This window comes from Phodopus roborovskii, unplaced genomic scaffold (assembly GCF_943737965.1).
Source record: "Phodopus roborovskii unplaced genomic scaffold, PHOROB, whole genome shotgun sequence".
NCBI classification, from domain to species: Eukaryota; Metazoa; Chordata; class Mammalia; order Rodentia; family Cricetidae; genus Phodopus; species Phodopus roborovskii.
Window position 1 is genome coordinate 4,250,609 of NW_026125059.1, and position 19,932 is coordinate 4,270,540.

At 47.9% G+C, this 19,932-nt stretch overlaps 1 protein-coding gene across 1 annotated transcript in view; it reads right to left on the bottom strand.

Annotated features, from left to right (window-relative positions):
• The window catches only part of Znf831 (zinc finger protein 831), a 62,939-nt gene that overhangs the window by 33,754 nt on the left and 9,253 nt on the right, over positions 1 to 19,932 (bottom strand). The window contains exon 3 of the mRNA XM_051185218.1: positions 10,555 to 10,691. Within this exon, the coding sequence (XP_051041175.1) occupies positions 10,555 to 10,691 (137 nt within the window). The remainder of the gene's footprint in view (positions 1 to 10,554; positions 10,692 to 19,932) is intronic.

Here is a 19,932-nt window from a genome sequence, read left to right on the forward strand (position 1 = left end):
AAGCACCCCCCCCCATCTTTGCCCCCAGCCTTCCACATTGATGTTGGCCCTCTTGGGTTCCCAGGGGTAGGCAGTGCTTCTCAGAGCTTGCTGCCAGGAGAGAGCTGACTAACACTCAGGGCTCAGCAGCCTGAAAATCAATTAATCTCTTTTGCAAATTGCTAACCCGGTCTAATGAATTGGCCAGGCACAGAGGAAGTCTTGTGTGGCTCTGTGTCCTTAACAGTGACAAGACTGTCCCCGAGCAGGGCTGAGACATCATGCTTCTGCTGGGGAATAAATCAATTAATATTTGGAAAGAACATCAAATTGTGCCCTGTGGACTTCAAGTTTGCTCAGGAGAAACTTCTCTGAGATCTAAACAGAAAAAGATTGTGAGCAGAGCTCTGGGTTTCTGCCTGTGATGACATTCACAACTCTGAGAATGAGGAGGTCTGTCGAGAAGCAAGCAGAGAGGCCCGGGGTTTAGGGGTTCCTGGGGCAGCATGCCCCACATCTCAGGGGCTCAGAGGACACAGCTGGATGAGAGGAAGGGGCAGAAGGATCTTCTAATATGCTACGGGCCGATATTAATTAGCAAGCAATCTGGAAGTCTCTGCTGAAACTGTAGCTGGAGGCTGAGGGGATGATTTGATGGTTACCACACAACCACAGGACCAGGGTTCATCCCTGCAGACAAGTAGAAGCCAGGCAGAGCATCCTGCACCTCCCATCCCAGCTCCTGGGAGGCAGAGACAGGCATCTCTCTGGCCAGCCAGCCTGGCTGAATCTTCAAGCTTCAGTGATTAGCCCTGTCTTAAGAATAAGGGGGCAAACACTTGGAAAAGACTCAACATGAACTTCTGGGCTCCATACAAGCATCACACGATCGCTCGGGGGTACACAGAGCAGGGTCTATGCCATTCTCCAAGCTCTGCTTTCACTAGAGGAGGTGTTGGATGGGTGGTGGACTGCCCAAGCCTTAGCCTCATTTCTTCTATGACAACATTTTGGAGGTGGTACCATGACTATGGAAGTCATTAAGGAGAAAGGATCCTCTCTCTCTTCCTCCTCTCCCTCCCTCTCCCTCCCTCCCTTTCTCCCTCCCTCCCTCTCTCTCTCCCTCCCTCCCTCTCTCTCTCTCCCTCCCTCTCCCTCCCTCCCTCCTCTTTCTCCCTCCCTCCCTCTCTCCCTCTCCCTCTCTCTCCCTCCCTCCCTCTCTCTCCCTCCCTCTCTCCCTCTCCCTCTCTCTCCCTCCCTCTCCCTCTCTCTCCCTTCCTCCTCTCTCTCTCCCTCTCCCTCTCTCTCCCTCCCTCCCTTTCTCCCTCCCCCCTCTCTCTCTCTCCCTCCCTCCCTCCCTTCTGTCTCTTTTCTAACTACTCTCCTCACTCCTTTCACACTCCTTTTTCTCCCCTCTTTCTCTCCTCTTCTTTCTCTTGTCTCCTCCTCTCTCCTCTTTCTTCTCTCTCTTCTTTCTTGCTTTCTTCTCTGTTTGTGTCTCTCTCTAAATTGGAAGACAAGGTCTCAACCCCAGCTCCCTGCAGACCCATCTGAACGCATGTACCTGGTGAGCACCACCAGTGCTCCAGCAGGAATTGGGGTGCAGGGGGCACACACTGTCACTTCCAGATCCCTGTGTCCAGAACTGGGTTGTGTTTTTGTTTTGTTGCTTTTTGAGACAGTGTCTTACTCCATAGTCAAACTCGCAATAATCCTTCCTCGACAGGTGTGTATCGCCACCCACCACCCACTCGGGTTCAACACCACACAGGAATGGTTTGGACTGAATAAAACCCACTGTTAAGCTGTCCACCAGATTTTGCATCTGAGTGATTGCATTGCAAGTTGCTAGACACACTTCTCTGCGTCTCAGTTTCCCCTGTCTGCACAATGAGGAGGAGAGTTCTTCCCCCCAAGTTTGCCCAGAGGTATAGACACAGATGAGCCTTCTAGACTGCAGAGGCTGTCTCCTAAGCTTAATTCTGAGAGCATTTGCTAAAGACTCCCTTTAGAGATACAGCAAGAACATCACCGTGTTTACTGCCACAAGCCATGCTGCCTGCCGGAAACTGCAGCCCATAAACCCAATGTATTCCTTATCATTCCATAAAACATCTCCTTCAGTCACTATGACTTCAGATGTGTCACTGGGCACAGGACCACACTCGGTTCCTCTTCAGGGTTCCAATTTTAGTCTGTGTACTGAGAAGAACGGCAGGCCTTCCAATCCACCCAGAAGGGGGGGGGGGACTCGAATAATTAATGTCCATTACATCAATGTTCTCCCTTCGCTTCCGCAAAATTCGTTTCTAAGGAAATATAAGTGTGCTCTTTCTACCACAGAACGTTCTAATGCACCCCAGCCCCAGCTCCAGAGTAAACAGGACAGAGCTCACTTAATGGAAAAGGCCTTTTTACTGCAAGGAATCTCTAATAATAATAATAATAATAATAGTAATCAGAGCGGATGCCATCCATTTGAGAGAGATGTGCATAGGAACACGACAACTGGGTCCAAGCTAATTACCAGATTCTTTTTTGCAACCCTGGGTCAGTAACTGCGATATTAGGCGAATGATAATGAGGCTGGAAGTGGCTTCATTTCCATCTCCCCGAGAAGAGAATGTCCCACTGGAAATGCAGACAAGTCCCAGGGAGGTGGCACCCATCTCCGAGACTGTGCTCTGAAAGCCGGGTGCAGCATGTCAAGGCTGTCGCAGGGCATGCACTGTGTCACACAACAAAACACGTCTACAGCCTCTCTGGGGGTGACGCAGCCTTTTGTTTGGACAGATTTATGGGGTTTTCTGTTGCTTTTTCCTTTTCTTTTTCCCTTTGTGTGTACACGGGGGCAGGGTGTAGGTGTGAGAGTGTGTGTGTGTGTGCAGGTACTCATGTATGCACGCACTTGGAGACCAGAGGCCACCCTGGGGGGTTGTCCATTGTCTTTTGACACAACGTGGGGCCCTAATGAGGCCGGATGGCCAGTGAGCTCCAGAGATCTTCCTGTCTCTATCTCCCTAGCACTGGGGTAGGTGTACGCCATCACACCCAGCTTTTTAAAAGGAAAACAAAAAGTGCCGTGTGTCTGGGTAAGGGTTTGTTCGTATGAGGGCAGGTGCCTACAGAGGCTACAGACAAGAGCAAGTTGCCTGAGATGCATGCTGGGAAACCAACTCAGGTCCTCTCTATAAGAGCAGGTCCATGGCTTTAAAGTGCTGAGCCACCTCTCCAGCCCCAGCCCCAGCTGGGGATCACACTCAGGTCCTCACAAAAGCGCTCACTGTGTCTTCTCCCAGTCCCTTCAGTTGCCTTTCCTAGTGGGAATAAAACACAAGAGCCTGTAGCTGAATGTTCATGTGTACGCACAAGGTGTACCTGCAGGCTTCTCAAATGAGACCGGGCACTTGGGACACACATCAGGAAAATCATTTTCAGAACAAGCTTTAGCTGGTGAACTTCCCCCATGGCCTTGAAAGGTCAGTTTTGAGCTAGCTGGCTCCAGCTGGCTCAAGTTGGTACTTAGTGGAAAATTGCCCCCCTCACCCCATTTCCAAGCTGGTAAGAAGACTCAAGTGTGCAGGGGGATGGCTGGTCCCCATCACATATGCATGTAAATGACGTCTCTCATCATCATGACACCTGTTGCTCACCCTTCCCTGACCCAGGAAGACCGAAACTCTATTATGTTGCCTAATCCCCATCACAACAAACCACTCCATTAAGATGTCACAGGCCTTTCTGAGGCTTAGTGCTAAAACCAAAAGCCTGTGCTAGAGAGGAGAAAGACACCTGAGACCTCCTCACGACCCTGCCTTCTGTGGCTGGATTTACTGCTTAGCCTCAGAACCACCCAGGTGGGCGGATGGCCATATGGCCTTTCCCCTTCTTTAAGCTCATCCGCCAACACGCTGTTTGTGGAGCTTATCATGTGTGCGTACAGTTCATACCCAAGATCGGATTTTCAAAGGGAACTTTCATTATGGGTGATTATTTATTTATTTTGCCTTAGGGGCTAGTTTTGGAAAGGATAAGCCCACCTCTCCAGACTCTGGTTCCCCACTACAGTGTAGTAGAGGCTACAGAAGATGAAAGATGTATTCACAGGCTGGCACTAGCTACCTTCATCTCTCCAGAGTTTTCATCTGTAAAAATGAGGTGACAGCTGATGCGCCCTGAGATTGAAGACTATGATTCTGTGAAATTGAATTATGCCACCCTGCCACTGCCAGACTAGACACCTGCTGTACGAATTCTTTCATGATTGACACAACTTGAAAGCAGAACCAGAAACCAAATATCCAAGCCTATACTTGGTCTTATTCAATCTTACTTACATACCAATTATTTATTTATTGAAGGCAGGCTCTCCTGTATCCCAGGCTGGCCTCAAACTGTCTATATGGCCAAGGATGATCTTGAACCCCTGGTCCTACTAGCTGGGATTACAGGCATATGCCACTATGTTTGCTTAGACTACTTATTTACTTATATTTAGCTATTTATTTATTGTTGTGTGCTGGGAGTCCGCTCCAAGGTCTCACACATGCCTGACTGTTAGGTTACACCCCCTTCCAGCTCAGTGTTGAAGTTATGGGAACTGGGTTCCGACTATGCCGTACGTGACGTTCAGTTGATGGTGAAGTCCTGAAAACACTGTGTCCAAGTGTTTGCTCTGTGGACACGAGAGCTTACACAGAGTTAGGCAACTGAAGGCAGAGGCCACCAGCATGGCCAGTCTGAGGGCATGGCCACTGAGAACATACCTATGATGCATTAGTGAACAATGGGGGGCCAAGATCTCACTGTATGTAGAAGAGAATTAATAACTTTCATAATTTGTCCTGAAAATCAATGAAGCCTAAAGTTGGGGGAAAAAAAAAAACAACAGCAAAAACTGAAATGATAAGCCCACAAAGATTAAAAACAAAAGTAACCCTACTATTACAGGTTATAATAGCAAGTTCTGCATTAAGTAGGAATATCAATAAGAGCCAATTAGGTATTGATGAACATGAAGCCCTTTTTGACACCTAACTACAAGGGGCCCAAAGGGCTGCCTTCACATCCAATTGACTCCGTAGCAAGTCTCCTTAGAAGGATGGAGGGTTTCTTCCCTTCATTAAACACATTTCAGGATTTCATCAATTTCTTTGAGGCGCTTCTCTTCAGCCTGAGACCCCCGAGCTTCTCCTCACTGTCATCCCTGCTGGGTTTCTCCTGCTAGCTTTTCGCCTGGCTTAACTCCCCCCATGAGTGTAAATGAGGTGGGTTTCCCATGGTCTTCCATCAGCTCCATGACCTTCAACATCCTGGCTGTAATTTTCACTCAACAATCAATTCACAGCTGTCCCCTTACTCACAGGGAATATGTTGCAAGACCCACCACAGGTGACAGGGACTCCAGACAGTACCAAGCACTAAAGAGACTCTGTGTGTAACTGGACACCATTGTCTACAAGCAGTGCTTGGCTTACAAATCAGGTCCATAAAGAGATTAACTAGAAACAAAGTTGAAATATTTATAGCAATACAGTGTTATAAAAGTGGCTGGGAACTTACAAACTATTTCTAGAAGTTTCCACCTCTCTAGGTGATGGGTAACGGAAAGAGCAGAAGGTACTACTGTGGAGAAGGAATGACTATTGTGAAAATTATTCTGAAGAGCTTGTATGAGTGCCGGATGGAGACAAAGACGAGAGGCAGAGAGACGTGGAGAGGTAGGGGGACAAATTAAAGGGAAGCGGGGAGAAGGCATGCAGGGGCAGAGCGAAGGAGAGAGAATGGGCTACATTTGGCAGCATTCAGCTTGTTGGAGGGAGCTGGGGAGGTTCCCCTGTTGCAAGCTAAGCAGCCACCCTCATGGTTGGGGCACCCCAACCATCTGGATTATAAGGTAGACATTTGCTTTCTTGGTATATTCAGTGACTTGCTATTTAAAAACCAGTCTTTTGAATGAGGTAGTTCAATCCTACTAGATTAAATCTACATAACTGTTTCCTATGATTGGATACACACACATACACACACACACACACACACACACACACACACACACACACAGTGTTCACATTTACTGTACTCTGTACTAGGAGGCCTGAAAAGCCTTGTATCCACCTAGAAATTTCTAGAGCCCTCCTTGGCCTTGCTCAAAAGTTGGCTTAGGTAATATTGGGTTTGGGTTTAAGAAACTAAAAGAAAAGGCTCTGTTCCCTTGACTATTTTATAGCCAGGAACCAGTGTAGCATGGTGTGCCTTGGGCTCCACCCTTTGTGAGTTCCTGGCCCTCTGCTTACAGATGGCTTCATCCCATACCATCTGTTAACCTGAGTGGCTCCAAGCTCTTGGAATGGTTTAGAGAGAAATAAAACATCTTAAAAATATTTTTAAAACATTCTCTCACTCTGTCTCATCCTAAATTATTGATGGGAAGAGTCTTAAGAAAACATATAAATCTAACTATCCTTGGATACTCATGGTCTTGACCAGTATTTAGAAATGTCTACTTCTTGGGAGCCTCCAGAGCAAGAACCCATGGTTTTCCTGCCTTACAACCAGCAAATCCTTCATTCCAAAGTAATGGGATTCTCAATTTCTTCTTTTAATTCCACCAATTTTCTCCAGTCACAGCCTCGTGGATTGCCCTCAACAAGTCACCACATATTGTTCTGCCTAGGGATATGGCTCCTCCTCGATCACCCCCAAACAGACACATGCAGTCACAGGTAAACACAGTTGCAGGCACACATACACAGTCACATGTATTTACAATTGAAGGCCCACACAGCCAAAGGTGCACACAGCCACAGACACACACAGCCACAGGTACACACAGCCACAGATACACACACAGTCACAGGTACCCACAGCCACAGATACACCTTCAGTCACAGCCACACACAGCCACACACTCAGTCACAATACAGTTGCAAGCACTCACACAGCACAGTTGCACACATAGCGACAGGCATACTCCTATGTCATCTTGATCACTCGGCATCAGCTCAGGTCTCTCCAGAACCCACTCTGTCAAGTACACTTGGCACAGTCACTCATGAATGCTGGACCACCAGAAAAGGCTTCCCTTGCAGTTAGAGCAGTTTTGTCTTGCTCACTTTTCACCTCGGAGTGCCCTTCCCCTCTCTATCGTGGTCACACTGGCGAGCAGTGATAATGAAACCCTTTGGCCTTTGGTTTCCAAACAGTGTTTATTTTGACATGCTTTCCGATCCCCTAACTCAGGTGTCCATCACACTCTGTCAACCCCAGCTTGCTGGGCTGCCCTGTCACCCCTCTGACACTTCAATAAAGACACACAATGACGAATTCTCCCAGGTCAGTGTGCAGACCTAGCTCTACAGGCTTGTGCCTGCCCCGCACTGGCCATGATTCCAGCTCTTCCTTTGAAAATGGGCACCAGGGACCCCATCCAATATCAGACAAAAGATATCAGACACCCGAGAGTCCTGCAGGATGTTTGGGGTACTATTACCTACATGGGGTGCAAGCCTGGAGTTGGGTTCTGGTTGAAAGATTAACTTAGTGCTCCCATCCTTAGGTTTGGTTTCTGGCGAGACCTGGTCTCATTCATTAGCTCACAGCTTTGTTCCTGGGACTGTGCCAAAGCCATGGAAGGCTACTGTTGAGTTTGGACTGTAGAGTACAGATTACCCCCAAGTGGAGGGACCTGGGGAGATGTCTGGGCCTCTCAGACATCTTGCTGGGTTGAGAGGAGCGTTTAAAGAGACTAAAGATAAGGTGGCTCTCTAAGACTGCTCTGATCAGCCTATGTCTCTGTATCTCGATGTCAAGCCAGCCCATGCCCCATGAACAGGGCCAACACTTCCCAAATGTGCCTAGGAAGGGCTACAGAGGGTAGCTGCTCTTTTCTTTAGCTGACAGTCCATGACTGGAGCCAGAGGGTAAGGCTAGGCACACTCTAGGGAAATGCTGAGCTGAAGTCTCCACAGCCCACATCAAGTATCCCCTGCAATTACTTTCCACCTTACCTTCTGAGACAGGATCTGTCACTGAACCTGTAGCTCATCAATTTGGTGAAACTGGCTTCTCAGTGAACCTCAGAGATTTTCCTGTAAGTACCTCCCAGTGCTGACATTACATGCCTGGCTTTTCATTTGGGTATCGGGGACTGAACTCAGCTCTCCACCCTTACCCAGCAAGCACTTTACCTAGTGAGCAATCTCCCCAGCCCTGTGATTCTGTTTTGACGGCTTAGACTAACTGGAATGTTCTGCCACATGTGTTTGTTATCAAGGAGACCCCAGGTGATGCTCTTCTCTACACACTGATGACCGCCGGCCCTTTGTTGGTTCAGAAAGACATTAACAATCACTTGTGTGGGGTTAGACTGGGCTGAACAACCCTGGGGATCTGTGAAAATGATGCTGGTGGATCTGCAGAGCTCATTAATCCAGGGTTCCTAAGACGAGGTGGCCCTAGGGTTAGCAAGCACTCTGAACCCAATGACAGGTGTCCTTATAAGAAAAAGGCCGGGTGATTTTACCTAAGGTCATGTGACAATGGAGCCAGCTCCTGGGAAAGTGAGGCCACAGGCTGAAGAAACTAGAATCGCGGGGCTGGAAGAACAGGAGGGGAAACTTCTTTCTGAACCTTTGTGGGGCCGTGAGGCTCTGGGGTTGCCTGGGAGAACCGTGAGGAGAGAGAAAGCACCGGGCTTGTGATAGCATTATATAGGGAAGCAGTACAAGCTTCCTACCTCCAATGGGCATGATGGATGATGCCACACCCTTAACTGGACCGCCCCACAAGACAGCTCCTACACTCTGCTCCACATTCCTGCTTCCTGACCAGTCTCCTGCATATGCCCAATACGCAGCCAGAAAGGCACACCCACCTTTCCAGAAAAAGAGTCCCTGGTCTCCAAAGGGAACTTCCTACAAAGACTAATGAGAATGGCTTCCTTGCTGGAGGAGAACTGTTAGCAATTAGCCGTTTCCATTTGTTTCACCTGTGACTGATGTCAACCTTTTGCCCATAGACAGCCACGACCATTAGCCCCAACCGCTTCATTGGCAGAGTCCAATCAGGGATGTTCCCGGAGCTCCACGCCACATGAAGGAAAACCCTAGAACCAAATCCTGATGGGAACACGTGAAGACGGGGCACATGGTGACAAGTAAGAAAGAGCCAGGCAGTAGGGGCCATGGCTCCTACATGGGGCCACTTTAATGTGGGACTCCTCTGACTAAAGCTCCTCCGCTTCCACGGCCCTGAGATCTGGGTTCCCAACAATGAGACGCAAGTCTCTCAAGGAATGGGAAAAGGCATGCCCTGAGGATGCCATCAATACTGTCTATATGAAGGTCCACTGAGAAAGCATAGTCACACAGCATCCTGTGGCCTTGTATGGAAGGCCTTTCTCCTATTAATATACACAAGCAAACCCACGTGTCGCTCTGAGATTCCTCCACAGAGGGTATCACCCAGCACAGTAGAACAAAGAGATATAGACGAAGGTGAGCGCCATGGGCAATGGAGAAAGAAGAGCTGAGTTCCTTCATCCTTCCCCTTGAGATCCTTTAGCAAAAACAACATTTTGCCATCTGCAGCTGGCCATCCAGCAGGGAGACTGAATACCTACATTGGGTTGACTCTGGGCCACAGAACGGTATGTCTCATCTTCCTGTCTACATGGAGGGAAGATTTGGGGGTCAGGGTAAGGTAGGAGAGGGGTGGAGCAAGTGCCATTTGCCTGTAGGAGGTGCTGGAGCTGTACAGAGATGGAGGAGTAATTGCCCCGCATGGGTCCTAAGGACAAAGCCCAGGGTCAGCCCTTGAGCCAACCAGTCAACAACCAGATGCAAAGATGTGGTAATTGAGATGTTACTGGCCAGATGGGCCCCACAGCCTCTCACAGGCGACTCCATTCTTCCCAGTCAAGCCCTCTGCAAACAAGACCAAGGCTGGAGTCATCACTGCTGGGAGAAAGGGAGGAGACATGGTGGCTCAGAAAGTTCACTGGCTTGTACTGGCTGCTCAGGGACAGGAGCTTGAAACATCGCTTTTCCAGGAAGCAGCCTCTGTGAGTTCAGGCTGCATTTCTCTCTGGGCCCGGCCCTCAATGCTGCCCCGGTAAGCTTTGGACATGTGTCTCTCATAGAACCATCATACCTGCCCAGGGCTCTGACGCCAACCACAGCCCTTACTGCCCCCTCCCTGGAACCTTACAATGATAGCATTGTGCAAGGAACTGAGCTCTCTTCCTGTCTACGGATGGGGGGAGGCGGGGGGAGGTCTCTCAGTGAACACATTTCCCGATCATTCCCCCCAGACCCCAAGGGAACCCTTACAGGGCCTGTTGTCTCCAGGCCCAAGGATGTGTTTGCACGGCCCAGACTGGCATCTTGACGTCTTACCCGATGGCATTCCCACAGATTGGGGCTGATTGTCTCACAGATAAAAACCTCATCATGTCCCTTCATACATGTGACCCCTCTGGATCTGACCTGATACCAGTCCATTTACTCCTGTCCCGACATAAACGCTAGGGCCTTTGCTCTCCTTGCCTGGATTGGCCGCCAGGGAAAGTCTCACCTGCCACTTCTGATGAAACCTTCCCAAGGGTCCCTCGGGGCTCCAACCCCTCAAGTCGGTGTGGGGGACAGCTTCTTCTTGGCAACCAGGGTGGCTTGCACAGTCGTTTGGCTCTCTGCCAGAAGCTTCCTTCATATCTGTGGGGCAGAGCAGTACATCAGGTCGAAAAGCATGTGCCAGGAAAGCCAGAGACACCGGGGCTGGAAGTGAAGTAGCTGATCCGTTCCTCACCCACCCACCCCCATCACCTCTCCTGGTCCCCCCTCCCCCCAACTCACCTTCTAACCCCAGAATGTGAGGATGGAAATAGCCCACCCACAGGCTGTGCAGGGACGAAGCGAGATGGGTTTGATGTTTTGTTTTGAAACAAGCTCTCATGGAGCCCAGTCTGGCCTTGAACTTCCTACATAGCTGAGGAGGTACTACCTCAACCTTCTGAGTGCTGGAATCACAGGACCACAGTGCCTAGTTTACGTGATGCCCAGGCTGGAGCAGAGGACTTCACGCATGTGAGCAAGGCACTCACTCTGCCCACGTAAGGCACATCCCCAGCCTGAAATCGTGTTTAGGTGCTACTCATACTGCAGAGGACCAGCTTAGGGAAGCAATGTTGCAGGTGGATACTGATGTTAGATTCAGGTCCTTAGCTTCTTGCTAAACAGATCACTGCACAGAACTTTGTGCAAAAGTGGAAATGTAACCATATTAGGGCTGCCGCCCCCGTGGGGCTACCGAGCATGTAAACTACCATTGTGTTAAGAGCCACCATAGGCGGTGTTGGCAGCCTGCGTCTTGGGGTCTGCAAAGATTCCCTATCATCTGATCTAGTGGTCCCTGAAACAAAATGTCACTCACTCACAACCCAGAGGGAAGAAATCCGAAGGATGGAGAAAGAGAAAAGCCTGGGAGTCCGCTCGCATTAATTAATTGTCCCCGGGACTTTGTACTATTGCCCTTTGTCAAGCAGGCCACCGATCTAGCAGTACTCTGCTAATGCCACTGTACCTCTTCCTTAGGGTGTAGGTTCACGATGTTCTACTGGCAGGCAGGTAGGGCCTGAGTGGATCAGCTGTCACGTCTACCACCCATATCTGGCAGGTAAGCAAACTGAGATAAAGGCTCACTGCCATATGCCTTAAACTGGTTTGAAAGCTCTTTGCACTGTTTGCAAATGCTTGTGGGAGCCTCCTCCCTGTGCAGGCTTCAGCTCCCAAGCACTCGACTCCCATGGAGTTGCACGGACTTTCTGGAGAGGGGGTGACGCTTCCTTTGAGCTTCTGCCAACACCGGACCTGCTCACAGGGGCTGAGTGCAGCATTTTAAATAAGGGCTGAGGGATAGGGCACCCTCTCCAATGTTACCCTTTTCTAGCACCAACAATAAGAAAGCGGCCTTTTGTTCATCCTTCATGTGTCTACATTTGGAAAAAAGCTTTACTTCCCTGGCTGGATCAGGAGTTGTCTGTCACCCCTGGGGGTTGGGGTAGAGGTACCCTGAAGCCCCTTTCCCATTTGTCAAGACCACACATTCCCTGAAGAGCCATCGGCGGGAGGGCAGGCTGCTAGTTCACGCATCGCAACCCCCACCCCAGCCCCCTGGAGTTGATATGAAAGCACACAGACAAAGGAAGGAAGGAAAGTAAGGCTTACTGGGAGCAGGCTGCCAGTAAGTGTGCAGGGTCACCTTTGCCCCCAAGACCACGGGTAACTGCTGCTGGCTTGCAAACATGAAGAATAGCACCTAACCTGAACCCTGGGGACGTCATTCAATCAAAGTTGCTATGGGGCCTGTCAGGACAGGTCCTGGCCCCGAGGCAGTCTTACCAAAGTGGAGTCTGGATGCTGTCATTCTTGAGGAGAGCCTGCAAGACCCCCGGTGCTATTGTGGGCTGGGCTGTGCCTACCTCTCTCTGTTCCTCTCAGAGGGGTCTGTGTGTAGACCCCCACCCCCCACCCCAAGCAGCTGCATTCGGAACTAGCCTGGTTGGGTAGTTCTTCATCTCCTGCCATTCAGGGACCCCCAAGGCATGCCAGACGCTGTGAGGCAACGTCTAAGTTTTCTACTTCTGGGTCAGCAGGGACTCAGGAAACCACCCATGTCCCCTCTGCCCCCTTTGGTAGATGGGGTGGTGTGGGGTGAGGCTGTTCAGTGACACTCGCTCTAAGTGAGTACAGTTCCCACTCTAGAGGCCCAGGGGCGCGGGCTGAGGCTAGACTCATCCCGGCATATCTCCATTCCCCTTTCCCTGCCCTCATAGCCTTCCTGTTCTCTTAGGAGGTCACCCTCCTCCGTCGCAAACCCTCAAACCCTCCCCTCAAGCACCTCTTTCTACAGTGCCCCATCCGGGGGTTGGCGGTGAGTGGCCTCCTCCTCTAAATGCTTACTTAGGTTTGAAGGGTTTCAAGCTCTCATGTGACTGATACTAAGTACGTGTGAACCCAGTACGTGAGGTTGGCTCTGTCCCTTCTCATTTTCTGTGTCCTCAAGGCTGAGTTTAAGATCAACTCAGTTTTCCAAGCCCATGTCGACACTGAGCTGGTCCATTTCCTCACTTAGGCTTTTCAAAAGAAGCTCCTCAGAACTCGAACTTTGAACTAGACTCCTAGGCTCTGAGCAAGCTTCTTCTCTATTTTTTGTGTATATCTTGATACCTTTGTTCCTTGGTCTCATGCAGACCAGTCATGGTGAGCATTTCTCGCCCAGGCCAGGCCAGCAGGAATTCTGGAACACTGCTAGGTTAAGGTCTTGATCTCGGGGGCCTTCGGTTTGGCCTGGAGGCCCTTGGTTCACTCAGGAAAAGGGAGGGTTGAGGTTGTTGCTGTGAATCATGACAATGGTTGAAACGGATCAAGCCCTGGATCAAGCCCTGCTTACTCTAAACATCTCTGTGTGTTCAGACAGCTGAGAACGGCCAGCTGGGTGTACAGGCCAGCCTCGCATGTGCTCACACAGGCAAAGACCCCCCCCCCACCCCATGCTGCCATTTGTGTCTCCCAGCTCTTCTCACAGCCCCAAGGACATAGCAAAGCAAAGGTTAAAGCTGAGAGTTGTCTGGGACCATGCTTAAAGCTCTGGTCCTGTGGGTGACCAGCCACAGGGTCTCAGACACATGTGCAGCAGGGGCCACGTGAGTTCAGGACCACTACCTACCTGCCTGTATCTCTGCACCTCACAGACTCCTCTTTCTGAATAAATCGCATCATAACTGAAGAACAGCCCATACACAAGGAAGACCCTCAGGGAGAGAACCCTGTCCTCAGTGCCTGGGGTGAGCCACACTCCTCCAGTGATGACTGTGCCCTTTAAGACTACCCTTCTCCCACACAGCCTCACTCTCTTCCCTCACTTGGGCTTGCTGGAAGCTTCCTCAGCCAAAGCTCTGTGCACTTCATGCTTGTACACAGCCACAAATTAATCAATAAAGCCTAATTCCATGGTCCAGTGCTTGCGGCGGGCCTGGCACAGATGGATTCTGAGAACTTTGTGACTATCTAGGCCTCAAGTTAACATGGAAGCAATTAGGCATGCAAGCACGAAGTGTTTTCATTTCTACACTCAAGACGGACTCCGTGGTTTTGACTCCCTATCCTTTAACATGTGTAGCCTCATTAATGAAACAGCCATTTCCATTATGGCTCTGAGGGAGGGCGGGGGGAGGGAGAATACAGAATAGAAATCCCAATATGAGCTTCAAGTATAAACAAGAAGCTAAAAATAGCAAACAGATGAGGGACCCTCTATTTATATACAGGTCTGCGAGGTTTTTTTGTAAATTCCACATGTTTTAGACTTTTCCAATAAAATAAATCTCTACATGTGAAATATGCATGAGCAATATATAAACATATACCTGGCTTCAGAAATATAATCATACCTACAACAAATGAAAATCACATTTGATCCATGCTCCTGGTTGTCTGCATCACAAGAATCAGACCAAATTCTCATATATATATATATATATATATATATATATATATATATATATATATATATATATTTACGTATGTGAGAAAAATATCAGAGGAAGTCTTCCTATGCTCGTGCCATTGGGAGATTGAAAGTTAGGGAAGACTTCTTTGACAAGACCAACAACAGGTAGCTGCAGAAGACAAGGAACCCTTGTGGATATATCAAAACCTGCAAATTCTCACACGTCCCAGCTCTCAGGAGCTCATGCAGGAGGATCGAAGCTTGAGACTGGCTTGGACAGATCAGCAAAAGCACAGCTTAAAAAATAGTAAGAATTTCTTCTTCTTCTCCTCCTCCTCCTCTTCCTCCTTTCCTTTTTTGTTATTTTGAGACAGGATTTTTCTGTGTAACACCATGGCTGTCCTGGACTCTCTTTGTAGACAAGGCTGGCCTCAAACTCACAGAGATCCACCTGCCTTTCTCTGCCTTCTTGGTGCTGGGATTAAAGGTGTGCACCACCATGCCAGCAAAAAACATCTTCTTAATGTTAAGTCCCAGCAAATTAAATGAAAACCCTGACCTAGCACTTTAGTCCAGTCACTGCCCTTCTTACGCTGAAAATACAATTAAGTTGTTCTTTCTTAGTTTAATGATTTATTTTTATTTAATGTAAAGTAGTGTTTCACCTGTGAGTATGTCTGGATAAGGGGATCAGATTCCCTGGAACTGGAGTTACAGTTGTGAGCTGCCATGTGGGTGCTGGGAATTAAACCTGGGTCCTCTGGAAGAGCAGCCAATGTTCTTAAGCACTGCGCCATCTCTCCAGCCCCAATTAAGTTGTTCTTAGAAATTAAATATATTTAAATGTATTGATAAATTCACAAGAAAGAAAATCTGGATGGGTAAGATTGTTTTCATCTTGATAGTTTTGCCAGACCAGGTGGATTCTGTATGTGTCCCCTTGCTCAGGTGGGACAGGACCATCGTGGAAGTCTCTGCTGCTCTAGAGAGCTGAGGCCACAGCAGGCTATGCAGTCACCACACAGGTGACTGAGAAATGAGTGCTCCCAACCCTGGACCCTGCAGCACAGGGAAGGCAGAGAAATCCCTCCAGCCAATTTTATAAAGAGAAGAGACCTTCTTGACTCATAGAGACTGAGACCGGGAAGACCTCAGTGCCAAGAACTTCACTTCGCCTGGAATCTGACAGGTGTTAGCAGAAGCAAACCAGGGTATTCTCCCCTCTACATGGAGAATGGTGCTCTCAGCTCAAGTCTCAAAGCCCCTGTACCATGAACACAAGGAATCCAGACGCTGTAAGCCAGAGTCAATATGTACAACAGAGGCAGACATGGAAACTTCAAACGTTGGGATCATGGAGAACAAACCCAGGCAATCTCTAAAGTGTGGTTTGAAAAGAAAGATCGAGGGAACGGGGAGATGGCTAAGTCAGGAAGGAACTTACCATGCTAAGCACAGAAACTCAGCCCAGATCTTCAGCGCCAGGGCAAAAAGGCTGGCAGGGTGAGCAGCGGGAGTCCCTGGCTCATTAGTGGTGGGAGTCTCAGTCCCAGTGCTGGGAAGGTGGAGCCAGGGGTGCCTGAACTATGCTGGCCCTGCAGCCAAGCGGAGTTCATGAGCTCTAGGTTCAGTGAGAGACCCCCGCCCCTTCAAAAGATGAGGTGGAAAGTTCTGAGGAAGATGCTGGATAGCAATCTCTGGCCTCTACATGCACATGCGTGTACACACACACACACACACACACACACAGAGGGACACACACACGAACACACAGACACACACACAGAGACACACACGCGCACGCACACACACATACACAGACACACACACACACCCAGACACACACACACACACACACACACACACACACACACACACACGGTTGAAAAGAAGAAAAGCAGAATTTTACCAAGCAGCTCTGAAAATTAGTTTAACTACTTGGAGATAAAACATAATATCCATGGACAACTACATTTCAAAATCAATAGGCCTGCCCTGCAAGATGGCTCAGCAGGTGAAGGCGCTTGTCTGGAAGCCTGACAACCCGAATCCCGTGCTCAGCCACACTGCGGAAGGAGAGCACCCACCCTGCACTTTGTCCTCTGACCTCAACAGACACAGAACAAATAAATGTAATAAAAATATCTTTAAAAATCAGACCAATAAAAACAGGATGTCAACGAAAAAGAAATCACATGGGAGGCTACGGACTCCTGGTCAAGAAGAGGGAACATTGATCACATTTATGTCTCAAATAAAAGCCTGGGCAAATGTATGCCCTGATGGGCATGGTGTGAGGGAGTCATTGCTCCTTACACAGAGTCCCGTGAGATCCCTCTCAACGCTTCTTCCCACTTACCAGGAAGACGTTTTCCAGGCTGGACACTGTCGGTTTCTCCATTCCTCCACTGACTTTCCTTTAAAAATCTTATCAAAGGTCCCCACCTACTTGTCTCCCCAAGCAGACGTTGTCTATTGTAACAGAAGCACCACAGTGCCTTGAATTCACATAGAAAGTCCTGGGGTCTCGTGGTGTAATCAAAATAGGGTGATAGTTGCAACAAAATGAACAAATAGGTCATGTTAGGGCAATCAGATGCCTTCAGAGCATCTATCTATAACTCACACCAAAAATGAAAGTTAAACAGAATTTGAAGAGGCTGGAATTTGAAACCTAAGGTACAGAACGACAGAAGGAAATGCGTGATCATGTTTAGTAAGAAACTTCCAACTTCTCGCCGGAAGAGCATGCTCAATGGAAACTGAAAAGGGAGAAAATGGGATTTGTCAAAATTAAAGATGATCACTCTTTAAAACACACCGTTCTGAGAACAGAAAGTGGGGACTGGGGATGACAGCACAGTGGTAGCGGATTCAGGGATTCGGCCAGTGTTCATACAGCCCTGGGGTTTAATCCCAAGTACCCACACAAGCGAATACATAGACAAAAAGAACAACTCAGGCCAAGCATGGTGGCACACGCCTACGTCCCACATTCAGAAGACTAAGACAGTAGGGGCATAAGTTCAGGCTTCTCAGAATCTCAGCAGCACAGCTGAGCAAGGACATCATCAGTAGACGTGCTGACATGGGTAGGGAGAGCCAGGAGGCCTCAGCTCTACAAATAAGGAACACTGAGAGGGGGAAGCATTTGGATTTCCAGTAGCAAACAGTGAGCCCTGAAAAGAAAGGTTTATACAAGTAGCATTATGCAGACAGAACTCGTTATATTTATGTATTTGGATGTGTGTGTGTGCGTGCGCGTGTGTGTATTTAGGTGTGTGTATGTCTGTAGGTGTGTGTATTGCTTGTGTGTAATATGTATGTATTTGGTGTGTGTATGTATGTGTGCATGTATGTGTGTAGTATGTATGTATTTAGGTGTGTGTTGTGTCTGTGTGTAATATGTATGTATTTAGGTATGTGTATGTCTGTGTGTAATATGTGTCTACTTAGGTGGATGTATATGAGTGTGTGTATTGCTTGTATCTAATATGTATGTATTTGGTGTGTGTGTTTATGTGTGCATGTATATGTGTATATTAATGTATGTATTTAGGTGTGTATATGTGCGTGTGTGTGTAGTATTACGTATGTATTTAGGTGTGTGTGTATTGCTTGTGTGTTAATTAATGTATGTATTTAGGTGTGTGTATGTGCGTGTGTGTGTGTAGTATTATGTATGTATTTAGGTGTGTGTGTGTGTGTGTGTAGTATGTGTGCATGTATGTGTGTATATTAATGTATGTATTTAGGTGTGTGCATGTATGTGTGTATATTAATGTATGTATTTAGGTGTGTATATGTGCGTGTGTGTGTAGTATTACGTATGTATTTAGGTGTGTGCGTGTGTGTACATGTATGTGTGTATATTAATGTATGTATTTAGGTGTGTGCATGTATGTGTGTATAGTAATGTATGTATTTAGGTGTGTGCGTGTGTGTGCATGTATGTGTGTATAGTAATGTATGTATTTAGGTGTGTGTGTGTGTGTGCATGTATGTGTGTATAGTAATGTATGTATTTAGGTGTGTGCGTGTGTGTATGTTAATGTATGTATTTAGGTGTGTGCGTGTGTGTGTATAATAATGTATGTATTTAGGTGTGTGCGTGTGTGTGTATATTAATGTATGTATTTAGGTGTGTGCATGTATGTGTGTATATTAATGTATGTATTTAGGTGTGTGCATGTGTGTGTATGTGCATGTATGTGTGTATATTAATGTATGTATTTAGATGTGTGTGTGTGTAGTATGTGTGTATGTATGTATCTAACAACAATTAAAAAAAAGAGTTCATGAATTTGAAAAAGAGTAAGAAGGGTTAGATGGGAATGTTCAGAGGGAAGAAAGGAAAAAGTAAAATGATATAATTTCAAAAAAATCATTTGTAAATAACTAAAACTAAACGAAGACAAGCCGTACACTGGAAGAAAGTCCTTGGAAATGTCTTACTTGGTGAAGGATGTGTCTAATGAGAATGTATAGAGAATCTTCAAAACTCAGCATGAGAGTGCAGGCAACGTGTTTCCAAGGCGCAACAGATGTGAACAGAGAGTTCACAGAGCTGTGAGACGGGAAAGGAACGCGTGAGGGAATGGGCACGCGTGTTTCCAAGGGGCAACAGACGTGAACGGAGACTTCACAGAACAGACATGAACAGACTTCACAGAGCAGACGTGAACAGAGACTTCACAGAGCAGACATGAACAGAGACTTCACAGAGCAGACGTGAACGGAGACTTCACAGAACAGAGGTGAACGGAGACTTCACAGAGCAGACATGAACAGACTTCACAGAGCAGACGTGAACGGAGACTTCACAGAGCCGTGAGCCGGGAAAGGAACGCGTGAGTGAATGGGCGTGAGGACAACGCCAATTCCAACCATTGCACACTGTTATGACACACCTACTAAAAAGACAACAGGAAAGAACGAGCCTGGCAGACGAGGGCAAACCTGTAGGGACCCTGGCCTCTTACACACACGTGCTACTGCAGATGGAAAGCGAGTGCACAGCTTTGGAAGTCAGTTGCCCAGCTTCTGAAGAACTCCCAGTCTAGCCACTCATCTCTCGGGGCTTCACTCCAGAGAACTAAAAGCATGCGTGTACACTAAGACTTGACCATTTACGCTCACCTTCTTCATGACAGCCCCAACTGAAACAAACCACACATCTGTCCTCAGGGAGCATGTAAGCAAAGGTGACATAGTGGTACACTACTCAGAAACAAAGAAGGAATAACTCACTGATGCACACAAAATAGGTGTGATGGTTAGTTTTGTTTTGTTTTGTTTTTAAATATTTATTTCTTTATACGAATCCCCTATCTGCCTGTATGACTTTATGTCAGAAGAGGGCATCAGATTCCACTATAGACAGTTGTGAGCCACCATGTGGGTGCTGGGAATTGAACTCAGGACCTCTAAAGGAGCAGCCAGTGC